General features: G+C 42.5%; 1 protein-coding gene and 1 pseudogene across 4 annotated transcripts; one reads left to right on the top strand and one right to left on the bottom strand.

Annotated features, from left to right (window-relative positions):
- Nucleotides 1-913: 913 nt before the first annotated feature.
- LOC309543064 (THAP domain-containing protein 6-like) lies at nucleotides 914-18,517 on the bottom strand (annotated as a pseudogene). Its single transcript, XR_014224571.1, has 6 exons — nucleotides 18,380-18,517; nucleotides 6,505-6,695; nucleotides 4,587-4,794; nucleotides 4,058-4,177; nucleotides 2,934-3,042; nucleotides 914-1,231 (listed from the first exon to the last, which is right to left on the bottom strand). The product of XR_014224571.1 is annotated as a THAP domain-containing protein 6-like (transcript).
- Nucleotides 18,463-23,768, top strand: SMIM15 (small integral membrane protein 15). Of its 3 annotated transcripts, none has more exons than XM_082191309.1 (3): nucleotides 18,463-18,481; nucleotides 21,009-21,087; nucleotides 23,025-23,768. In XM_082191309.1, exon 3 carries the CDS (start codon nucleotides 23,053-23,055, stop codon nucleotides 23,278-23,280), a length of 228 nt encoding a protein of 75 aa, XP_082047435.1. In that variant the 5' UTR covers nucleotides 18,463-18,481; nucleotides 21,009-21,087; nucleotides 23,025-23,052; the 3' UTR covers nucleotides 23,281-23,768. The 3 variants fall into 3 exon arrangements, with proteins under 3 accessions (XP_082047435.1, XP_082047436.1, XP_082047437.1); XM_082191310.1 differs by lacking the exon at nucleotides 18,463-18,481 and adding an exon at nucleotides 18,861-18,879; XM_082191311.1 differs by lacking the exon at nucleotides 18,463-18,481 and adding an exon at nucleotides 20,482-20,834.
- Nucleotides 23,769-24,375: the final 607 nt, after the last annotated feature.

Below are 24,375 nucleotides of genomic sequence, written 5' to 3'. Positions count from 1 at the left end.
ATCATAGACCTCTTCCCAGAATTACTGGGAATAGTACTGAATAGAAGTACTGTACGTTATCTCTATAGTATTTTTAATGTACCGTATTTTTCGCCCTATAGGGCGCACCGCCCCATAGGACGCACCTAGGTTGGGGGGGGATAAAGGGGGGGGAATTATTTATCCCCCAGGCACGGGGCTGGTGCGGGGGAAGCCCAAGCTTCCCCCGACCCCAGCCCGAGAACAGCCTGCTATCCGCAAGCCTAGGGAGCCCGGCGGAAGTCGCGCCGGTCTCCCCAGGCTTGCGGAGAGCTGCGCGAAGCCCGGGCACGCTGAAGAGCGCGCCCCAGGTTTCGGACTACAGGCAGCCCTGCGCAGCGCTCGGGAGCCCGGCGCAACTTCGCGCCAGGCTCCCTAGGGCTGAGCAGAGCTGCGCGAAGCCCGGGACTGCAGGCAGCCCTGCGCAGCGCTCGGGAGACCGGCGCAACTTCGCGCCGGCCTCCTGAGGGCTGTGCAGAGCTGCACGAAGCCCGGGACTGCAGGCAGCTCTGCGCAACCCTCGGGAGACCGGCACGAAGTCGCACAGGTCTCCCGAGGGTTGCGCAGAGCTTCCTGAAGCCTGGAGAATGAGAGGGGTCTTGTGCGCACCGACCCCTCTCGCTCTCCAGGCTTCAGCAAAAGCCTGCATTCGCCCCATAGGACGCACACACATTTCTCCTTCATTTTTGGAGGGGGGAAAGTGCGTCCTATAGGGCGAAAAATACGGTATATGTTGCTTAGGGTGGATATCTACCCTCTCATACGAAAGCTTCAATTTAAACACTAAACAACTTTAGACCCATTTATTATAATAGTCTTAAGTTGTGTTGTGTTGTGTTGTATAAGTTGTGTTGTAGCCAAGTTGTGTTCAGCAAAAACAAACAAAAACCCTACAGAGTTGCCAAATCTGTTTATATGAAAACTTGAATACATTTATGTAAATAAATACAGTGGGATACATAATATTCCATTAATGAGTACAGGTGAGAGATGAGTCCTGGCATTCATCTAGGGCTGCACTGTTGGATACCTCATTGGATGCATGTCCTTAGAATGTTTGTCCATTTAAAATGCCCACATCTGAATAAGAGTCATTGTTATTTGGGAGGCCTGTTCCTTAATCATCTTCTCAGCTCATCATTCTCCTCCAAAAGTTCACTAGCTTCCTTTTCAGTGTTTTTGGACTATCTGTAATATGGTAATGATGCTCTGTCTACAAAAAAAAAAAAAAACAACAACTCGGCGTAATGTGGAAGAACACAAGCACCCTGCAGGATCAGGCCAAAGGCCTAGCTATTCCAACCCTTCTGTTCACACAGTGGCCAAAGAGATGTCTATGGGGAAGCCCATAAGTAGGACCTAAGTCCCATAGTACTCTCCCCACTTAACTATCTGCTGCAACTGGTATAGAGAGGCATGCACTCTCTGAAAATATATAACCATACTAAATCTAATGCCTTCGATCCAGAGATGTCTTGCACAAGAGGAAAAGCATTTTTGCCCTTGTTCAGCAGCCCTGCTAAACTCCACCAATTTCCCTGTCTTGCAGTAGCCTGCCTGCCCCATCTCACACAGATACTTAAAAGTGATCTAATCCAGGAGTAGATTTTGTGATTGACGGAGGGATCTGTAGTGGGGGGGGGAGGCAGTGGTGGCAGCGAGAAGACAAAAAAAGAACCCTTGTGGAAGAAGAGATCTACTTGATCTTTTCTACGTCCAACTCACAATGTTTCTGTGCATCATAATTCATTGAGATGTTTGCTTGTAGAAATCATGGAGTATCATGGAAAGTGGTTTTAACCTTGTTGAACACCTCACCTGCATACCAAATTTTCCAGTCAAAAATGAATTCAAGAACCATCTTTCTTGTGTGTCACACACTATTAGATAGCAGTGGTGACTTTTCTGTAGTGAACCTGAATTTACAGAATTTCCTCCCCAGGCAATCTGACTGTCTATTTCACTTGTCTTCTTCCAGAGACAGATAAACCTCTTTTTTTTGCTCCAATATGCTTTGGGGTGATAAAGATCACAATCCTATGCATTTTTATCCAGAGGTTACTTAGCTTCTATGTGAAATTAACTCTTCCTGCCCGCCCTGCATTATTATTGCCTCCTGTTCCCTCTCCCTCTTTTTGACCTATCCACTTTTGATATCAAGAACAACGTGTATTGTTGTGAATGTAGACTACTTAGACAATTGCTTGTCATATTCATCAAGATAATTTTAGAGCTGTTCTGCTGAAGTTATGAAAAGCAGGCATCTGTTCCCTGGGAACAGGAGTAAGAATGTAATGAATAGCTTCTATTCAAAACATTGGGTATATGCTAGCAGCTGAAGAGTATTAATTTTTTTTAATGGTTAAGGGAAAGACAACAGATCTGTCTCTCTCTCGGCAAGCACACAGTAAATTCAGCTAGTGCTGTGAGATTATTTTATTTTAATTTTTATATTTATTTTTGTATCCTGCCTTTTTCCTAGTCCAGGACTCAAGATGGATTACACAGATAAAATAGAAAATGCTAAAAACCTAGGGGGGGAAATAATTAAACTGTAATTAAACACTAGTGCAATTACAATAATATAAAAATATCCATTAAAAACATCACCAACAGTAAAAATATCACAACACCAACCCTTTCTTCAAAAGCAGTCAATAAATTCGAGGCTCTGCTTCTACATACCCAAGCACAACATTTAAATATAATTTTGAACTTTAACATACATGTTCAATTTAAAGTCCTATTATTGTGCGGAATGCCCTGATATCTCATGCTTCCTTAAAGATTTAATCTGAATCATAATTTCAGGATTGGGCCAAAACCTACCTTGAAGCAACTGTTTCTGCACTCAACATTTACAATCATTAGATTCTGAAGAGGACTGTTGACAAAGTTACTGCTTTTATACTTACTGTGAGGGTATATATATACCTCAGTGGGGCTTATCTTTGAAGAAAAGCTATTCAGATCCACTTTATGCTCTTTGTGCTCAAGTGATTTTTGTGAATCACTAGCTGGTGTCTACAGAAAGAACCAAAAGTGGTTAAATCGTTGATAGAAAAGTAACTTTTTGTGCTTTGCTAGGTTTTAAAGATAGATTTTCATTTCCTTGCTTTTCTTCTTCTTTTTCTCTTGAGCAAGAAGAAATCAGAAATCTTACATACTGATAAAGATGAAAATATCATGTTCATGCTATAATATATGCACCTGTTCTGGAAAAAAAGAAATGTATAGCGCATTAATTTTCTTTTCAACACAAACAAATGCATAGAAGCTCCAATATTATTATGCTTCTAGGCATGGGTCTGGCTCCAAAGAGTGCATCCTTATTCCTCAAATGCCACAAGAAAGATTGTTGTATCTGTTTTGTGGTTGGATGTGACAAACAGTACTTGGATGTCCTTTACATAACTGTTACAAATAATCTGTGGAATTTGGCTTACTACATTTTCAGTCCAATCCTATCTGAAATATTCCGCTGTACACAACCATTGGCTCACTATAATTTCCACACATGCAGAGATTGGTTCCAGGAGCTGCCCAAGACATTTTGCTACCTGAGGTGAAGGATAAGATGGTGCATTCACCATTCTGTGCACAAAATCTCACTAGACTTGTAGTTGAATTTTACTTCAGCTCTGGTGATGGAGCAGAGTCTCCAATGCACCCTATGGCAGAAAGCTAGCCTATTAGGAACTGCAGGGCAAACACAGATATTCTAGCTACTTTCTGCCTCTCTGAATTTGCCACCTGAGGCAGCTCCCTCACTCTGAATCACTCTGACTAATGGAAGGGCCAGCCCTGATTGGTGCAAATCAACATGCATTGAAATCAATGGGAATTTTGCAGCAATCTAACTTCGCAGAGGCTATTTACCTTAGCAATTTTTCCTTCAGGATGCTGAATATACACTAATTACAACAATAAGCCAGCTAAAAGTAAATTACAATTTACACAGCAGTTTAACAATCCACTAAAGTAAAGGTAGGTAACTAATCTCCACAAAACAGATAATTCATTTTGCCTTTCTGCTTACAGTTTGCATGATCTGCTGACTGCACATCTCATTTTTGCTGCCATTTGCCTTGACAAGAGTGAGGTCAAGTGCTCCAGCCCACTTGGAGTTCTTTCTTTGTCTTTTTGGAGCGTGTATTTTCTAGGAAACAAAGAACAGCTCCTGGGAAGTCATTGAAAATATGGCAACAATTACATTCTGAAGTTCTGCTGTTTGAATGGTATACTTATTTAAACATTTTCTATCCCACCTTTAGAGAACAAGACCCCAGAAAGCAGCAGGCAGCAATTAAAAGCACACACACAGACAAAATAAAATCACAATAATGAAATATAATTAGCTAAAAATGGAAGTGAATAGCAGCACAACCCATAGCAGCAGCAGAAAAAATCCCCCTAAATTAAGACCAGACACTAAGCCAAACAGGAATGTCTTCACTAGTCACCTGAAGGCAACAAGAGATAAAGCTTGAATAAATGGTCCACCAAAACTGAGGACCAGTAACAAAGAAACAGTATAATAAAATTAGAATATCACACAAATCTCATACCTTAGAAGTGTCAGGAAAGGAAAATATAGAACGACAACTTTCTTCCTTTTGGAACTTCTTTCCATTAATTTCTCTGAAGCATTCTGGGCTAAAATGCTGAGAACAAATCATGTCCCACTGAGATGGCATCCAAAGTTTGCCACTAACAGGGTCAGCTCGGTGTACTGACATGGCCCATTCTTGCTTTCTTGCATTATCCTTGGGAAACCTTGTTATGAGCAAATAAAACCCAAGTATTCTTATGGTAATATTATAAACAGTCACATTTGGAACAAACATATAGAAAGTGTTATGTACATGTGGTTGCCAGGCTAAATGCTCAACAGCCCAGCTTTTGGGGTAGTAAAGCTTCAATCCTATACACACTTACCTAGGAGTAAGCACCACTGAACTCAATGAGACTTACCGTATTTTTCGCCCCATAGGGTGCACCGGCCCATAGGGCGCACCTAGGTTTTTTGGGGAGAAATAAAGAAAGAAAAAATCATTTCCCTCCCAGGCGCGGGGCTGGGGCGGGGGAAGCCCGAGCTTCCCCAGCCCCCAGAACAGGCTGCTCTCCGCAAGCCATGGGAGGGCTCCTGCGGCTTCCGCAGAGCTACCCGAAGCCCAGGTGCGACTGCTCAGCACGCCCGGGCTTCGGGATAGAGGAAGTGCTCCGCAAGCCGTGGGAGCCTGGTGCGAACTCCCGCGGGCTCCCAAGGCTTGCGGATAGCTTCCTGAAGCCTGCATTCACCCCATAGGATGCACACACATTTCCCCTTCATTTTGGGAGGGGAAAAAGTGCATCCTATAGGGTGAAAAATATGGTACTTCCAAGTAGAAATGTATAGGACTGTCAGAGGGGTAAACAAATTGGCAGCTAGAGGCCTGAATCATGCAGAAGGAACATTTCCCCCCAATCTACAAAGTAAGTATACTCATTTTTCAAGTGCTGTGCACAAAATACCCCTGTGGTAACCCTGGCTACCATTCAAAGCACCTCAGGGTGCCATGGCACACTGGTTGAAAACCACTGGTGTAAAATGTTCTTCTATGGGAATGCTTAGAACAATTGTGAGCAGATTTTAGACTTGCAGGATCTCCTCACCCCACCCCTGAACCCTGAGATCAATCAACTAGAACCACATGCAAAACAGTTCTAGTTTTCAGACACATTTTAAGAATGAAGAGCAGAGTATTTCTGAGCACATGCACAGCCTAGAATGAAAATTCACTCCTGGATTTCTCCCAGGTATTCTTTGTTTCAGCAGCTTAATTTTCGACAGGGAGGAAACCTTTAAGACCTTGCTACAGTTAGACAGTTGGGAGCCAGGATCTATGGTGAATCAACTATAGATCTACTAACAGATCTTATTCTGCCTTCTGCCAATCTACAGCCTGCCTGACATGCCTTGCCAATATTCAGTGGAAAGCTGGAACATAATATCTTTCCAATACATACCCACATATACTGTATGTAGAAAATAATTATATTTTAATGAAAGGTCCTCCTGGATTTTGCTGGAAAGAGTCACAAGTGGGATAGTGCATTTGGGCGACAGATCCTTTTTGTGAACTAATGAGAACTGTTCCTCCCAAACATCCCTGCACAATGTTCCGCTATGGAATACTGCTCCATGCTGGTATTAACACAAGTCGTCCAAAATAAGACTATCAAAATTTACTACGACATTTCTACTCTTACATAAATCACATTCTTGTGCAATTTCAAGCACAGGCGTGGCAGCTAAATTAAATATCTCCACAACATGCAACAGGATCTGGAGTAGCCTGCAATGTTATTTTTGGAGACACTGAACAATATGCCTCCTCCAAACATTCATTCCTGTGGGCAAATGCCCATAATAATAGTCTGCAATAATAATGATAATTAATAAAAGATCAGGGTTTACACTATGCCCAGGCTGTTCACGCTTACCTGTGAAAAGTTATTCCCTGTTTCCTATTCAACTTTGTGTCTGAATTGGTGCAGTTATATGCTGCACAATATTTCACCATGGTAATTCTACTTCAAACTGTTGTAGAAAAGAAGAATTCTAAGCAGCAGGGCATGCTAGGATGAAAAGCTTCCGTTGGAGAAGGTGCTGCAGTTCATTTCCACGTAGAAGGCTGAAAGAAGGGAATGAGAAAAATATTTTTGTCAAAGAGTTAAGATTAAGTTACATTCTTCTTTTCAACATAGAAAAGCATACCAAGAATGATATCTAATTGTATCGTACTGCTTGCACAACAGATTTCCTCTTGTGCAAATGGGACTCTCCCCCCCCCCCGCTTGCATCTTCCCAAAAAATTGCTCTCCAGAGCAAACTGAGGAAACAAGGTAGCTGGAAGAGGCAGGAAAGAGAGGAGAAGTTCTGGTGCAATGTTGGATCTTCATCCAAAAGGCAGCATTACTCTTTTTGACAGTTATCATTTTGAATCAGAATTTTCTGAATTTTAAACAGAGATGACTACTTTATTGAACACTTACAGCACAGTCCTAAACATGATTACCCAAAAGTACATGTGTGCATGTGCAAAGGCTGAAGGCCCATTCTTGTACGTATTCAAGGGCAGAATCAAAGAGCAATAGAATTGAAGAGCATTTGTTGTGGGTTTACACACTCTTGCAATACTTGCATAGCTTGCAAGTATTAAGTATTGCATCATTATTATCAACACATCATTGTCACACATATCCTCTTTCTGGGATTTGTGCATATGGTGTGTGTGTATGCCACAGTGTCTATATGGATTATAAGGGTTCCAAACCATGGTGGGGGATGTGCAAGCTCCCTACCACCACCACAATGATTCAGTGTCAAAGGAAAGGTCAAAGGAGAATAAGCAGCCTTAACCCCCACTCCCTTTTATCTCTCTTCCAGAACAGGAAGTGGAAAGGCAAGAGGAGGAGAATCCTTCTCTTTGTCCTCCTCTCCCCAACCTTTCCCTCTCCCAGGGAGTCCCCACTTATTTGTTTCTATTATGCGCTTTTCAATTATTTTTGTGTCACTCACTCAAACAATAACATGAGCACCCTCCCCACAATTATGCAGAAAGAGGTATTACTCCCCTGGCTACATTTTTGAGGAGCTAATTCTCTAATTCAAGGGCCATTTTCTTCTCAGCACTGGAAAATGCCATTCTTTGGGCAAGTCAGAATGTGTTCTACATTAAATGCATTTAGCTAACAGCCATTCAGAGTAAATAGTAACAGGCTTTAATTTAAATGCAGCAGAAAACGCCGGATCACATTTTTGTACTGTTTTTGAACTGCTGAAATAGCAAAACCCATCAGCCAAGAGAAATCAACTATATCCATTTTGCAAAATAAACCATTGAAAACTCTAATCCTTTCTTAAATGTACATGTACTGAAGGTAACAGAAATGAGAGCAGTGGCACATTCTATATTTTTTATCTAAGCTTCAAGGAAAAATGCAAAATAAGCTTTGTTCAGCATTAGTGGGTCACACCTTTTGTTCTCAACAGCTGCCATGAAAGTATCCATATGGTTTTGAATGCAACCAAGGGGGTGATATTATCCACCTCAATAGAAAAAAGCATGTGTTGTGACTTCTGTGAACCCACTCGACCAGTGATCTGTTTAAAGAATTTGCAAGATCCATGACTGACATGGTCTCTTTCTTAAAAAGCTCAAGTCCGTTGCAGCAGTCCACTTGAGGGCTTTGCTTCAAACCTTAAGATTCACAAGGATGGCAATAACAGTTGCCTTCACCTCTGTGGAATGACTAGCTATTCTTGCCAAAAACTGTCATATTCACCACAATGGGCAAGGGACACATCTCTCTCCAGCACGCCCTTGCTCTAGCCTTTTCTCCACTGTGTTCTGCATTAGCAGAAATTCCACAACTTCTTGAAGCTTCCTTAAAGCTTGAAACGTCTAATTTGAAGCTAGAGACAATTATTCATATACTTGTCACATGTATGTCTCCTCCTTCCTCCAAGGAAGCAAGCATGGGGTTAAAATACTTTATACTGGCTAAGCCAGAGCTTCCTGTTACAATCTAGTTTGCCAGCAGGGAAAACTGGCTAAATCCCTATGCCAGAGCACAACAAGTGATGAGAAAGGAGAGGAATGCATGGGTATATGGACAAACATCCAAACGCAGCCATTATGTGTATTTATGTGGACTTTCCTTCTTGACATAGTTCTGCTGTAAATACATTGCTTTTAAAAGTGTTTGAAGAAGGTTGACTAAAGACAACAGACCGGCATCACCCCCATCCCAAGCACACTGCCAATCAGGACGGAAAATACACAGAACAGCTTCTAACTGTACTTCAGCACAGTATAAATAGATCCAGTCTCCATGCTTATTATTGCAAACAGGCACAAAGACACAGCCAGAATTTCTAAATGTGTTTGGAAGAATGAAACTAGACTTCCCTGCTGCAAGAAAGAGCTGGAAGTGGTGGAATAGCCAAGGTAAGAAGGTGTCCTACTCATTCTATGAACCAAAACATCTGGTGCTACATCTGGGTTGCTAGGTAGCATACTTCTCGCAAGGTACTATTCTCCCCCACAGTCACCAAAAGTAGCAGCATTTGGAACAGCAGCAGTAACATCTAAAGCCCCGGGAATTGGTATGTTGCATCATTGTCCCTGCAGAGCCTTCATCAGTTACCACAACCTTAAGACGACAAAATTCATTGCTATATTATGTAACTTTGTGAAAAATTAGTGCTTGAATTTTGCTTCTTTCTCCATTCCCCATCATTTCCCCCCTACTGTATCACATCTGTTAGATAAGGCTGTGTTTTAACATATTTCTACAGTGCCTTGGAAACTTGTAAGTGCTTAATAAATAATGTCCAATGCCTATACGAATAAAGGATGGCTCAATGTCATTTTGCTTTTGAAATAAAGCTTGAATTTGTGGTCTATGTTTCAATACTTTAACAATGTGGCTTTGGAATTCTTTTGTAGTTATTTGCATGGCCAGGATCATCTATTAATCTTAGTAAGGTTTTAATTCAGTATTTAAAAGAAAAAAGGTCCATCCATTTTGAAATCCTTGGTTGGCAAGTCTTCTGGCACGCAACAAACTATAAGGGCCCCCCAAACTCAGTAAAACTGAAATATGGTTGCTCAGGGTAGGGAATGCCTTCCCCCTCCTATACCCCAATGGAACTAGGCAGACTCAGTAAAAGCCACAGGTAATACCTGGGAGAGTCAAAAGAGATCATAAGAAGATACGGCTGGGAGAGGGGAAAGGAGTAAGAGAGGGATAACCTGGGCAGAAGCCTGCAGAAAACTGCCATTGGCTTGAAGGAATTCTGGCAGCAATACCATGAAAAAGGAGATCAAGATCTGGAACCTTTCCTTCCTTTTCTCCGAGGCCGGACCTTGGGAGAGGGATGGGGTCTTGTCTCTTGACACTTGGGAGACGCAGTGGGAGGTCAGAGATCAACCCTGCTCTAAGCCTAGTGTTATCATCACCCCAAACCTGGGGTCTCAGAAGACAAGCCCTTTTCAGTGGGTGACCTCAGACAGCTCCATCTCCTTGCTGTCACAACATGGTCCCAATGTTATCTAAAGAGGGAAGATGCACCAGGCAGACTAGACTCACTGGGAGCTTTTCATGGTGCTGATATTGGAAGCTCTGTGAATCTCTCTGGAATGGCAAATTCCTGCTGCTACTAACCCTATTGTATTGCTAACAACTGAAGCTCCAGATTCTCACCAAAGAGAATACCTAAGTGCAATGCTAAGCTAAGTCCACATCTTTCATGAATACCAACCTCAGGAAAGAGCAGAGGTAGCCAACATGGTTCCTTCCAGATGCCATTGGACTCACAGCTCCCATAATTCCTGTCCGTTGGCTGTGGCTGATGGGAGCTGCTATCCAATAATACCTGGAGGACACCACATTGGCTACCCCTGATTCATTGACAGAACTGGTCACTGTCTCCATGCTACAGGAGTTCTGAGCATTTCCAAAGCACATCATGAAGCTAGGGAGAGATTTTTATCCCTTTCTTTAGCTCTCTGGGCACGCCAGAAGACACAGGAAAAGGACAGAGCTGGTGGCATCTGCAAATATTAAGGTCAGCCAAAATGTGCAGACACCAGAAAATAACCACAGGGGCAGCAAGACCCCACACAGCAATGGTGAAGTACCAGCAACACTCTTGCAAAGTGAGCAGGCACTGGATTTCAGGCTCCCTATATATTTATACTATAGGCAATAATGAAATAAAGTGCATTCCCCTTCTACCAAAATATAGAGAGCTTCTGATACACAATTCTAGCTCTTCCCTCACACCCCCTCATATACCTACACATAATAAAGCATCTTCTTCCTATTTACACAGTCATCTCTTCAATTTGGAAAATACCCACTGATTAACTTAATTTTATGCATTGCCTTTAATATAATTTTGCCTGCAATATATATTGTGCAAATTAGGACAGCAATTCCAATCGTCATTTCTGCTCATGTATGAGAGTTGAGACATTAAAAAAAGATCATTAGCCTGGAGGCACATTGCCTCATGCTGTGATCACTTCCAGAAGTGGGAGGGAGGTCAGCTCAGGGCCAGGTGTATTCCATGTCAGGTAGTCAATGCATAAAGACAGAGTTCAAAACACCACACAAGAATTCATCCAGCACTTAACTCAGCAGATAAGAAGAGATTACTGCTTCCAGCAATATGCCTGGAGGCTAATGATTTTTTGGTCTCCTTCTTCTCTTTCATATGACTGCAAATGTAACATGAGGAGGAATTAAAGACCAGCAGCACAATTAATCTGCATTTACTGTATCTCACTGTTTTTCATTAAAGGCAATGTATGAAATGAATTTCAGTCATCCCTTCTGGCAAAGCAAAATGCTTAGACCTCAAGAAGCCTGAAGAGGCCAGTTTGCATTAATCTAGTAGTACCAAAGGGCCTTAAAGCCTCTTGGCAATTATTCTCTGCTGAAGTCCTCCATTAAGCCCTGGGGCAGAATATAGGTTAGTTCAGTCTTTAGTACATAACTCAAGGGAGCAGAATAGCTACATCTAGGGAAACTAATTTACTATTGAACTCAGCTCAGGACCCAAGTGAGTGCCAGGCAAAAGCGTTCTTCTTCTCCCAAGCTTTTGGCTAATTAAACAATCTGTTGCCTTTTAAAATTTTGACTGATTAACATCAGATACCCTTTTAAATGTGTTGTGGGAAGAGGAATTCTTCATTTGTTTTTGTTCTTATTTTCGTTTTGCTTGTTACTATGTTACGTATTTTTGTGTTTTAATATTATAAACCGCCCTGTGATCCTTGGATCTATTTATTAAACAGAAATGCAAGCAAGCAAATAAATAAATAAATAACTACGGTAAGTCCCGAAATAAAAGACTCACTTTTTAAATGGAATCATCAGTCACATGGGCCAATCACCACCCTGCTAAATAATTATTATCACAAGGTGCAACTCCCATCAGTATCAGCCAAATGAACAATGGTCAGGGATGATGGGAGTTTTAGTCCCAACAGCATCAGGCGGGTGGGTCACAAGTTCCCCAACCCTGCAGCAGAGCCTGTATACAAAGAGGTTAGTGATTTCGCACTGTAGCCCAGCTTCTGGAAGGCCCTCCATTTCAAATTCTCCTTTGGTTGGCAGTGCCTATGATGGGGCACAGGTCTGGGACCTCACAGCCTGACAGGTGTACAGACAATAGCACACTGTCCAATAGCAGTCATTTAAAAGCTATCTCCTTTTGTTGCTACTGCCCAGAGGGGACATACTGTGTAGTGAAACTTCAGTCATGCCTTCTGCCTGTACTTTGTAGAGTGCTGGGCCCACGCAGACTAATACACAAATGAGTTGCACCAAGTTGTTCTCAATTATTCAACACAACTCTAGAGAGACCTATGCAAACTTATTTGGCAGTAAGTCCCATTGAGCACAGTGAGATTTGATGGGTAATGCAGATGAGGATGATAATGGTAATAATTTTATTACTTATACCCCACCCATCTGGCTGGATTGCCTCAGCCACTCTGGGCGGCTTCCAACACATACAAAAACCATAATAAAACATCAAACATTCACTTAGTCTCTAAATGAAATGAAATAATAATAATAATGACGATGATGATGATGATGATGTCACGGTCCCCTTAAGAGCTTGGACTTTGACAAGGAAGGATAAGCCATAATAGTAGTAGCGGCAACAAAGGCCATGGAAGAGCAAGACTCAGGCATAGGCCTTTAACACTGGGTCTGAGCCAAAGCCTGTCACATCAACGGAGACCCAAACCCTGAGGTCCTCAAAGAACTGACCATCCCTAGACCTGGGCTCTTATGCCTTCAGTCACCAGATCATGAGCACAGGAACTGAACCAGGAGGAAACTAATGGGAATGAGATGGTGTGCTAGGCCCCAGGCCAGGAGACTGGCCCTTTAAACTCTGTATGCTCCAAGAAAGAGCAGCCTTGAAACTGATAAAAAGACCCATTGAGGTTTAAGGGCTTGTGGGAGGCTTGGAGCTCTCCGTGGTGCTGGAGCCTTGGCCTTTACTTGCATTGCTCTCAGGTGAACTGGTGTGTCTTCTGGGCTTCTGGTCAAGGTCAGGCCAGAACAATGACAGCGTTTCTCCTTAAAGTAAAGTGCTTTCACTGAGGTGCTTTAAGGAACAGCCTCAATCCCTTCATGACTACAGAGGCTCCAAATGGTATGAAGCGATGCTATATTGTGCATTCTATGGCTGCACGACACATTGGGGCATTGTTGTTGTTTTTAAAATAAGATCTAACTCCCAATGTCACAAAAGAGGTTTGGCTGGGTCTACTACAACTGTAAGAAATACTACCTATTGCTGTGCAAATGCTGCAGATCTGTCACACATGGCTGACAAAGTGCTGATAAAGCACTCTCACTTTACAAGCTGGGGGTGGGGTGGGGGAAGCACAAGAAAAATTTAATTTTCATGGCCCTTCAGAAAACACTCACCAACATGCCATTGCAGGGGGAGCTGCATAACTCATCCAGAAACAAGGGGGATATTATTCGGCAGGTGGAATAGACAAGATTCAAGAAATTATGCAAGATAAACAGTTCATGAAGAAGCATAAAGAAATAATTCACTCCTGGGGATGATTCTTTATGGATGCAATAGCCTAAAATTCATACCTGATATAACTTCACTAAATTCAACAGTGCTACCCCTGAGATTAATCTGTAGCAGAAAGATGCACACGACACAAAAGATTTTAGGGACAATAGATAGACTGAAATTCAGCCTGAAAGATTCACTAACGAATTATGGACCAATGGAATACATGCATAAATTGTAAAATTATATTATTTGTATTTAATGACAGCAAGATTTGCCCAGCTTCAACACTTCCAACATTTCCCATCTGCACTGTGGCCTCAGAACAAGTCTTTGTTTGAGTTTATTATTTTACACCTAAAATTTTGACACCCCCCCCCATATCCTGAGCTCTTTTTCCTATAGCAGCATTGAGTACAGAACAGAAAGGCAGCATTTTATACAGGATTAATACAAAATCTGAACTACTATGGAAGGCTGTAATGAATTTATTTATAGGATTGTAATGAATTACATATTGAGTCTGTTGCCTCAGTATTGGCTTCCACTGTGTGCTTTATGGTATTGAAATGCACTGAATATTGTTTGATATTGTATAATTTTTTTTAACTGTTGTTTTATTATTGTTCCACTTTTTCATTTTATGAGCCACCTTTGGGGGGGTATTTTTTAAACTGTCATAAAAATGTGTCCAATAAAATAAACAACAAAACTTGTTTTCCATTAGAACCAAATGAAAGTTTATTTTCAAAGTACTGTAAAACAAATTACTACATGTATTTGGATTAGTTTTCAAATTTGGGTGATCTGGGTTTTCTTTACTTTTCTTATTGCCATGTTTTATAATAAGGGTGGGGAACAGGATCCAGCCAGTAAGGTGGATTTTGAGCTACCCTGCCCTCTGGGATCCACTCTGATAAGTGGGTGGGGCCACCCATCCGTCAATCTTGTGATGTCACTATGACAAGGCATAAGTATTCCACCAATGTTTTCTAAAATGAGAAGTTTTGTTTCTGAGTGGACCCAATATATCACCAATCCCATATCTGCCAGACAACCGGAACATTCTATTATAGTTCAAGAATATATCATAATGGCTGAATATTGTAAATACTGAAATGCAAATTTCCTAAGTCCTTTTTCCTTTATGGGAAATCTACAGTTCTAAACATACAACAACAACAACAACAACTTGAGGTTCTGTTGAAATCATAGAATTGTAGAGTTGGAAGGGGCCTTGAGGGTCATCTATTCCAACCCCCCTGCAATGCAGGAATCTCAACTAAATCATACATGATGATCATCCAACCTCTGCTTAAAAACCTCCAAGGAACGGCTCCAAAGAAGAGTCCATTTCTGGCTAATATAATAAATAGCGTGCGCTCTCTCTCTCTCTCTCTCTCTCTCCCTCTCTCTATATATATATGAATGACTGGATTGTACTTTTTGTCCTGACCATCATCAGTTCACCTTAATGAATACGTCTTGTCAGTTGGCGGAAACTTGGAGTGGTATTCAACTAATTTTTACCATTTGAAATGAATGAACTTTAATTAGTCATGTTGATTAATTTCGGTGGGTAAAGCTGAGTAAATCACCACCCTTATATTTTATCATTTATTTATTTATTTATTTATTCATTCATTCATTCATTCATTCATTCAATTTGATAGTCGCTTTTTCTTGCCCAAGCTTATGGGAATACAGCAACTACCAGAGTACTTACAAGTCACACTAACATTCCCTTAGCAGTCCTCTCCTGCAGTTAGCTTAACAGATACAACCCAAACAATTTCCTTATGAAATGCTCACAATAAAATGTCAAGTAACACACCCTGTATTCTGCCACAACACATTTACACACTGGACATCCGTATGCAATCCAATTCTGTGCATATTTGATACAGACATGACAGAAGTGTTCCTGGCCAATAAATCAGTTTGCGCAGGAAAAGGAAACCAGCCTAGTTTGGATGGTTTCTCACGCCCACTGCAGACTCAAGGATTAGAGTTTCAGGGTGCTCCTGGTTCCAGTATTGCTTTGAGATTCTAGGTGTTGCTGGGTCACAACTCCCATCATCCCTGTCTGCTGGGCATGTGCTGGTTAGAACTGATGGGAGTTGGGAATCCAACATCTGGAAAACCACAGGTTCCCCAAGTTAAGAAAAAATCAATTACTGGTAAGTGTTTGTAAGGCAAGAACCCTAGGTGAAATCCCATTGACTGAAGAGGGATTACTTTAGAGTAAATAGCAAATACACATGGGGTCATGCTTTCACAATCAAATTGAAAAGCTTAGGCTAAAAATCCTTAAAATATTTTCAGGTATCCTTCCTCCTTTATAGAAGAATTTAAATTCTATCATGATCCTTAATGCTATCGAGCCACTCTGTGCTCAGCTGGGTTTGCCTTGCTTTGTCTTATCTTTCAGCTTAAATGGTCTTATTTACTTTCACTACTTGCTTCTATAGCAGGTGTTCTACATCATTTACTACAATGTCCAAGATAATGAATTTATTTATGAATAAAAGGAATTTCAGTTTGCACAGCACAAAGTAGCACTCGGGAAATCTTTTTCCAAAGGTATCTGCCATGGCTATTTAACATTCTGCTGCTGTTTTTAGGCTACATTTTAAATGCACAGTCATAAGAACAGTAGAAGGTATACCTAACTGCTCAGCTTATACCATGGTAAAACAGAGCATGAAGGCTGATTCAAAATATAGTTACATAAACTAGTGAAATCAGTGGGGAACTTTTTGATACAAATACATCTGCTCAAGCTACACCTTTACAAGTGTTGGTGTGGTGCTTCTGATAAAGTTTAGAATAATTAACATCTAGCTTATTAACAAATAATGTTGAAAGCTACTTGAAGTACTACACGAACCCTTTCCGGACATGTGTGTGTGTGTGTGTAAACAAGTATCTATGGTATTATAAGCAAACAGTAGACTTTAAATCATTTGATTTGTTGTAACGTTTCTGCATTGCACCTTCTGAGAAACACCTTGTGGCCAGGTTTAGGGACAAAAGGATTTTGTGATTCCCTGCTTTTTGAAAGAAATCAAGAGTAGCTTATCCTGCGAACCCAATCCTGATTGATTGATTTACTTGTCTTGTGCTATGTGTAAATTCAGATTGTAAACCTGCTGAAAGGGTCCCCAGGGATATACATTTCTATACGAATTTTGCATGTATGTGTGTATAACATACGGGAGCGTCTTTTTTTAAAAAAATAAAACTGCTTGGCAATTTATAAAATGCTGCTGTTGTGTTGATTCCTTGGGTCCAGTCTCTGCCTCCGCAACCGGCGGGTGTGCGGCGGGACTTTAAACGGTGCGCAGACCCAACCGTAGGCACCATTTCACCAGAAAGGAGGAGTTCAACGGGTCTTCCTCGCAAACAAACCCCAGCCCTCTCTGGATGAGGAGCCTCCTTCTCCTGCAAAAGCCCGAGAGCGACGTGCCCCGCCCGCCTCGCAGGAGCCCCATTCAGGGCGCGGGAAAGAAAGGGCGCCGCTGGCGAGCGCTTCGCTACTGCGCGGAGCCAACCTACCGCCTTTCCCCGGAAGTTCCTCGCTCCAGATTCCGCTCTGGCTGCCTTCATGCCCCTCACACGCGCAATAACCCCCACAAAGCAATGGCGGCCCAGGCGCGCCTCTAGCCACGTGACCGCTCTTGCGGATTCAACATAGAGCTATATACTGTATGTGTTTCAAACGGTAGTCAGCTGCTCTAACAACCAGACACTCACACTTCCCGATTCCTTTCCCCCCACAAACTACAGGGGGTGGAAGAGAAAGCTGCCCGTAAGTAAACCACGGAGAAGGGAAGAGAGACGCAGCAGAGCGTGTTTTGAGGATTGCTGGGTAACACTGCGCTTCCCATAGAAGCAGCTGGCAGGAAACTCTGAGGACACGATGCTGGAGTAGATGGGCCACTGGCCTGATCCAGCAGGGAGGCAATTAGGTTTCTCCATCTCCGCCTTGTCAAGCGATTGATTATTAATTGATTGCTTTTATGGTCCATCTTTCTTTTCCAAGGAGCTGAAAGTAGCGTGCGTGGCTCCCCACTCATTCAATCCCCACAGGTGGGTTACGCTGAGAGGCTGCGAGTGGCCCAAGATCACCCAGTGAATTTCGAGGCCAAGTGCGGATTTGAACCCTGGTCCGATACCACACTGGCTCCAGAGCAGGATTAGCCAAAGCAGGAGGGTCTTTGTAACCCAGATCTTATTTGCGTCAAAAACTTTTAGTTATAAACACACAAGACTATGGAGGGCAAGGCTTCCACGTGCAATTAAGTATTGGAACGTGGCTGGGAGCGGGTTTTGGCCTTTGCTCCAATCCGAGAGGTGTTTTGTATGGAAGATTTTTGACTGACAATCCAAGCCTGCCTCAGCCCTCACTCTTCTAGCCACCTCCAACATGGAGATAATGGACCATTGGCCGCAACAGAGCCAGCCTTAAATAAGCCATGTGCACATTTTGCACCTGAAACAAAGCTTGCGAGAGAGAAGCACCGTACCTGATGCTTTTTGTTTCTTGGTGGACATGCTACGGTCTCATAATCTAAGCAACAAATAAACACCCCCACCTCACTTCTCCACAATTTTCTATGGTCAGCTCTCACTACCGCTCTCGGGAGGCGAATCGGGTCTACGGGAACCCGGAAGTTCCGTCTCCAGACCGCGGGGCGATTTACAGCTTGCATATGACAATAAATCTTGCGGCGAGCATCTGCTACTGACCTTTCTAGCCGACTGCACCCTCTATGATCGCTCAAGACAACAGAGTCGAAACGGAGTGGGTGTGTGGAGTTCCTTTACCCTCTTCCTGCTTCCGGTTGGAGGGTGAGCGAATATTTTGGACGGGGACGGGGGGAGGGGAGGGTTGCGTTGGGCGATTCCAATGGGAGGAGGCATTGTGGTTGGCGGGGGGGGGGCTTTGAGGCGTGAGGGGAAAGGGGCGCCCGCGTCCCCTGGCGCTTGACGAGGCACCGCTGAGGGAAAGGGAGGCCGGGCCTCGCCGGGCGGAGGATACCCGCTTCCTCTGCTAATCCTCAGGCCAGGCCGCTTCCTGAGGCCGCCGGGGGAGGAGTCTGTCCTTTCCCCCCGAAGGAACCGGCAGGAGCCCTTCCCGGTCTCGCCTCCGGCTCTCCGGCCAACCTCTCCTGCTTCGCGCTCCGCCCCTCCCCCCACGCTGCGTTCTTCGCGTTAACGGCCGCCCCGCGCAGGCAGAAGCCCAACAGGTGGGGTTTTTCTCAGGGCCGGGGGCGCGCCTACGTCTCCCCAGTCACGCGGCTGCTGCCGAAGCGTTTCAGAAGTTGATAGTGGGGCATATGTTTTTTTTTTTTTAAGAGCAGCAGCCGTTTAAGATTCGTACATGACATTCGGATAAACTGCTGCTGCTGGCTTTTCCGTGCTCCCTTTCCGTGTCTTATTCTAACGCCTGCATTAAGTCTTAACTGCATTGTCCCTGTCCGGGGAGGTTTCCGTTGGTCCTGCTAAAAGCATTCTCCTACAATTAACTTTGTGTTTTTGTCTCTACGAAACCAACATGAGGACCTGCCTATGCGTCTAGGAAAAGCGCTGGCAGTCTTAATTTTAGAAATGTTCCAGTGGCAAGTCTCAACTGTAAAGCAGTGCTGTAGTTGTTAAATTACATAGGGTACCCTGTCCCCTCCACATCTGCAAATATGTCCTTAGCTACTAGTCTTGGTTTTGAACTCTAGATTGTCGCCTTGGATTAGAAATCCTCTTTTGTGGCCCCTGTCCCCATAGGCTTGTGGAAAAAAATCCATTCTTCAGCCACCTTGAGTGTAAATATGAAAAGATGCTGAGGGGGTTGGGTATACATGTAAAAGGGTTTGCCTCGTGCTTTTCTAGTAACAGTCTTATGTCAAACCAGCTTTAGACTGCAATCTCTTCTCCTTACTTGAGAGTATGCCTTGTTTAGTATTAAGTCAATGTTGTACATAGGGCTTAAAAAGGTAAAGGGACCCCTGACTATTAGGTCCAGTCGTAACCGACTCGGGTTGTGGCGCTCATCTCGCTTTACTGACCAAGGGAGCCAACATAGAGCTTCCGGGTCATGTGGCCAGCATGACTAAGCCACTTCTGGTGAACCAGAGCAGCCCACGGAAAGGCCGTTTACCTTCCCGCTGGAGCAGTACCTATTTATCCACTTGCACTTTGATGTGCTTTCGAACTGCTAGGTTGGCAGGAGCAGGCACTGAGCAACAGGAGCTCACCCCATCATGGGGATTCGAACCGCCGACCTTCTGATCGGCAAGTCCTAGGCTCTGTGGTTTAACCCATAGTGCCACCCGCGTCGTACATAGGGCTTACTTCTGAATAAATATGCATAAGACCGTGCTGCTAGTCCTCAAGTATTCAGTTGCAGTTCTGAGCATGCATTGTTGTTTACATCAGTTGCTCCTAACGTTTGAACAGAAATAGTTGGCTAGCAAGTCCTTCTCCAAAGCTGTTATCTATTCTTGTTTAGAACAGAATAGGACAATCATGTGCTTCAAATAAGTGTATGCTAGGAGCAAAGGAGGGGTATTTCAGGTGTACTTTCATCTGTCACTGTGGAGATTATTGCTGACAAGTGGAGGCTGTGTCCACGATGAAGAGTTAGACTCAAGTAACAGAATTTCAATTCTCCATACAGATATGACCCTGGGGCAGTCTTATGGAATTGCTGTCTGAGGCATGAACTCACCCTAGATGTACATGAAATTGGAGATAGAATTGAAAGCTTAAAAGAATTGTGTGTGACAACCCTATGAACTGTAAGACTTCTAGTAGCCATTTAGACCAATCCAGTTTAGTACAGGCTCTCCTTTTCCCAAAAGACCTGTAATAGTTGCCTTTTCCAGGGGGAAAAAACACTATGGAAAGAAGCTAGCATCCATTTATCTTTTCATAGCAGAGTGCAAATGTTTTGCCTAAAACGGCTGTCATTAAAACATTGCTTCTTGCACTAGCCTCAGTGGATCTGATTCTCTCTCTTTATTCTAACATCTTGATTGCGACAGATGGTAAATTCCAAAATGTGAGAATTGCGCATAAATCTGCCACATTTATGTATGAAACGCCAGCTCCCATCAGCCCGTTGGGGTGATGGGAGTGGTAGCTGAGCAACATCTGGAGGGTCATAGGTTCCCTGTACCTGGCTTAAAGCCTGACTCATGTTTCCAAAGTGAGCATCTGTATTTTCTGCGCCCCTCCAGTAATAGTAGGGTCAGAAGGAAGGTATTATGTCAGCCCTCCAGCTTGAATGTTGTGCAGCCCTTTACAACCAAACATGCAAGTATTGTTTAAGTTTGGATTGTTTTATATTTTAATAATCTGAAGTTACTTTACCTTTTTAAAGGTGATTTCCTTTTGTTCTCTATGACAACGGTATCCCATTCTGTTGTGTATAGTTAAACTGGAGCTTCTTTGCCTCTTGGGTAAGTCTTATTTACTGGTACATTATATTAATGTAATTGTAAAAAAATAGAGGTTGGTTTAGAGGATACCTGGGATCCCAGTGAAAGGACCTGAGATGATGGTGTGGTCATGGCAGCAGAAGAGAGAGATGAAGTTAGCAAAGCCGTTTTACATATGCTTAAAAGAGAGATATGACAGGGCAGAATTCAAGACCCTGGATGTGCTTAAAAGGTATTCTGCAGCTCATCTTGCAGAAGAGTGCAGAGAGAAAAAAATAAACTGAATCTAAGATGAGCTGCTTCTGTAACTTCCTGCAGAAGCATGAGAACTTTTGTAGCACTGCAGGAATTCTGGCATTAGAACACTGCTTGTAGCTATCTTCCTTTACTTGTTTCTTGAATCCAACCCATAATGCATTCTCATCTGGACAAGGCATTGACCAAAGGCCATGATCCAGCTGTAGTCATGTGAAACAACTGCTGGGTGCTGAGTGCAGATGTGTTCCTATTTGTGTCAGTGGCCTATGATAAGCACACAATGCAGACATGGATGTACCACTGGCATGAGAAGAAGGTTCATCCGTCAATAGAATTAAGTGTCCGGATCTGAAAAGCATAGTTAACTACTGTGTTTTCATTTCACCATAACATCAATTTTATCTTTTGTGGTTTAAAATACAGTATTGGCATTTACTATGAACAAGAAGTGTGTAAAATTATTAAATTTTATGAGGAAAGACTAAAGTATTCATGTGACCCATGGAAGAAGAATTTCAGGCAGTCTGGTCCTGTGAATCATCGTAAGCTGCAGTGATGCAAACATAGTTATGGTAGTTTTAAGTACATTGCCAAATTCTGTTCTCTGTGGAAATATTTCCTTACCTGAGTGGCTTGCTTATTACAAGGAGTGACCAGCACAGAATTGTGCCAGTTCTCCTGTAATCTGAGTGGATGTTTGCATGTTATATTAATTATTTTATTTATAACCAGCCTTTCTCTCAGTGCAGGACCTAAGGCAATTCAGAGCATAAATTAAATACGTACATAAATTGCATTAATTGCATGAATACAATTAAAAATGCTCAGTAAATATATATATTTGGGGGAACCAAGTAACCCTTAAAGAAGTCATCCCAGTTTAGGATGTTGTGTTTAAAGGCCAGAGATAATCCCATCTACCCTTTGCCCCATAGCATGGTACAAATGTACTTACAGTATATGTTACTAATTGGTAGCAGATACCATAGCAGGACTGTTAACTACTCTTCCTGGAGTCATTTCAAGGATGACCTTGAACGGCGGGGTGCGCTCCCGCTGCTCGGTCCCAGCGCCTGCCCACCTAGCAGTTCGAAAGCACCCCCGGGGGCAAGTAGATAAATAGGTACCGCTTACCAGCGGGAAGGTAAACGGCGTTCCGTGTGCGGCTCTGGCTCGCCAGAGCAGCGATGTCACGCTGGCCACGTGACCCGGAAGTGTCCCCGGACAGCGCTGGCCCCCGGCCAATAGATGTGAGATGGGCGCACTAACCCCACAGTCTGTCAAGACTGGCCCGTTCGGGCAGGGGTACCTTTACCTTTACCTTTACCATAGCAGGACTGTTAACTACTCTTCCTGGAGTCATTTCAAGGATGACCTTGAACTAAGGAATGAATATCTCTAGGATCTCCATAATGGATATCACCCAGTTTAAATTAATGTTAGTCAATTAAACAAATGGTTAAATCTCCATGAGGAAAAACCAATCATTTTAAAGAAAGAAAGCCTACTTTGTTTTGAGATTATGCATGCATCGTAGCAAGCATGATCTTAGAGGAGAGAGTACCTTTTTAAAAAAGAGCTTTTGCCATCCACAGTTTTGGCAATTAAATTTGCATTATACTGTATATACCTAAATTAATCTGCTGACCCATTAATTCAATTGTTTAGTGTATCTAATTGTGTCACCGCTTCTTTTTTAGGATTTCCCCCAATTAGGTGGCAGGAAAGATGTTTGATTATATCAAATCTTGGGCTGAATATATTGTGGAATGGGCTGCAAAGGATCCTTATGGATTTCTTACAACAGTGATCCTAGCTCTGACACCTCTATTCTTAGCAAGTGCAGTACTGTCATGGAAACTAGCAAAAATGATTGAAGCCAAAGAGCGAGAGCAAAAGAAGAAACAAAAGCGCCAGGAAAATATTGCTAAAGCTAAACGAACAAAGAAGGACTAAGATGTCAATCCTACTGGACAGAACTGTTCTCAAAAAGGCACTGTTCTTAAATTTGCATCTTTACATTGTAATCTTCAACAGAGATGGATGTGCATAAAATTGAATATTCTTGAAATGACTTGTTTTTTACTTTGTGTTAGTCTGTGGTAATTCATTAGGACTTACTTCCTAATTTAGGGTATATTTGTACACTACAGTACATGTCTAAAGTGTCTTTTTAAAATTATTGTTTCATTGATTGAAAACCTAATTACTTATGATTTTATAGCATGGTAAAAAAATGTACTGTTTATTTTCTACACTCTTTTCTACTACAGACTTAACAGGATAGCGTCTTTCTACTGTGACTTATTTCTATATACCAGACTCTCCTGATTTCATTGTAAAAGTCAGTATTTTCATCTTGCAGTGATCAATTCGTTTGTTGGAACTTGTACTACCTTGACTATGGAATCTTACATGGTAATTAACATTCTTACAGAAGTGTATGTCTGCCCTTTTTCTTTACTGTAAATGGCAGTGGTGTTTACTGGGTACCTACTTTTTTTTGAGGGGGGGATGTGAAATATGACCAATAATTGGGAATAATGACTGACCATGGAAATGAATGTGATGTGGAAGTGGGATGTGAACACATAGGATTATTAGGTGCAGCTTCATTCTTTTTACATTAAGAATAATTGTGTATTGAGGAATGTGGTAGACACATACAATGCTGCTATATTTAAGCAAATGTACATTGGAGGGCACTCTGAGTCCTAATCAACATTTAGACAGAATCCGGTGTACCTCCTAACTAAACTTAGTTCTTGGTTCTTATTTAAAGCATCAATCCTATTGGCCAGTGAAGTTGCCCCACAGTATCCGTTCCTCCTAGGCAACATAATACCCCAGCTATTGAAAAACTGGTTTCTGTAATAAATTACACCCAGTACTTCCTAAGTGCCACGACACCTTTTGTATTATATCACAACTGTCAAAAGAAAAGTGAAGAGCGTTGGCCTATTGCACAGCGATGAGATGCCCTGAGTTTGTTATACTGCATTGGTAACAAGTGACCATTGTCCATTATCTTGAGCAATGGTTTGCTGGTAT

This window comes from Podarcis vaucheri (genome assembly GCF_965113315.1).
Source record: "Podarcis vaucheri genome assembly, chromosome: 11".
NCBI lineage: Eukaryota > Metazoa > Chordata > Lepidosauria > Squamata > Lacertidae > Podarcis > Podarcis vaucheri.
Note: the sequence above shows the minus strand (reverse complement) of the source record. Positions and strands in the feature narration are given on the sequence as shown.

What these genes read in the sequence shown, in the direction of transcription:
- SMIM15 (XM_082191309.1), top strand. Translation starts at nt 23,053, where the DNA reads ATGTTTGATTATATCAAATCTTGGGCTGAATATATTGTGGAATGGGCT.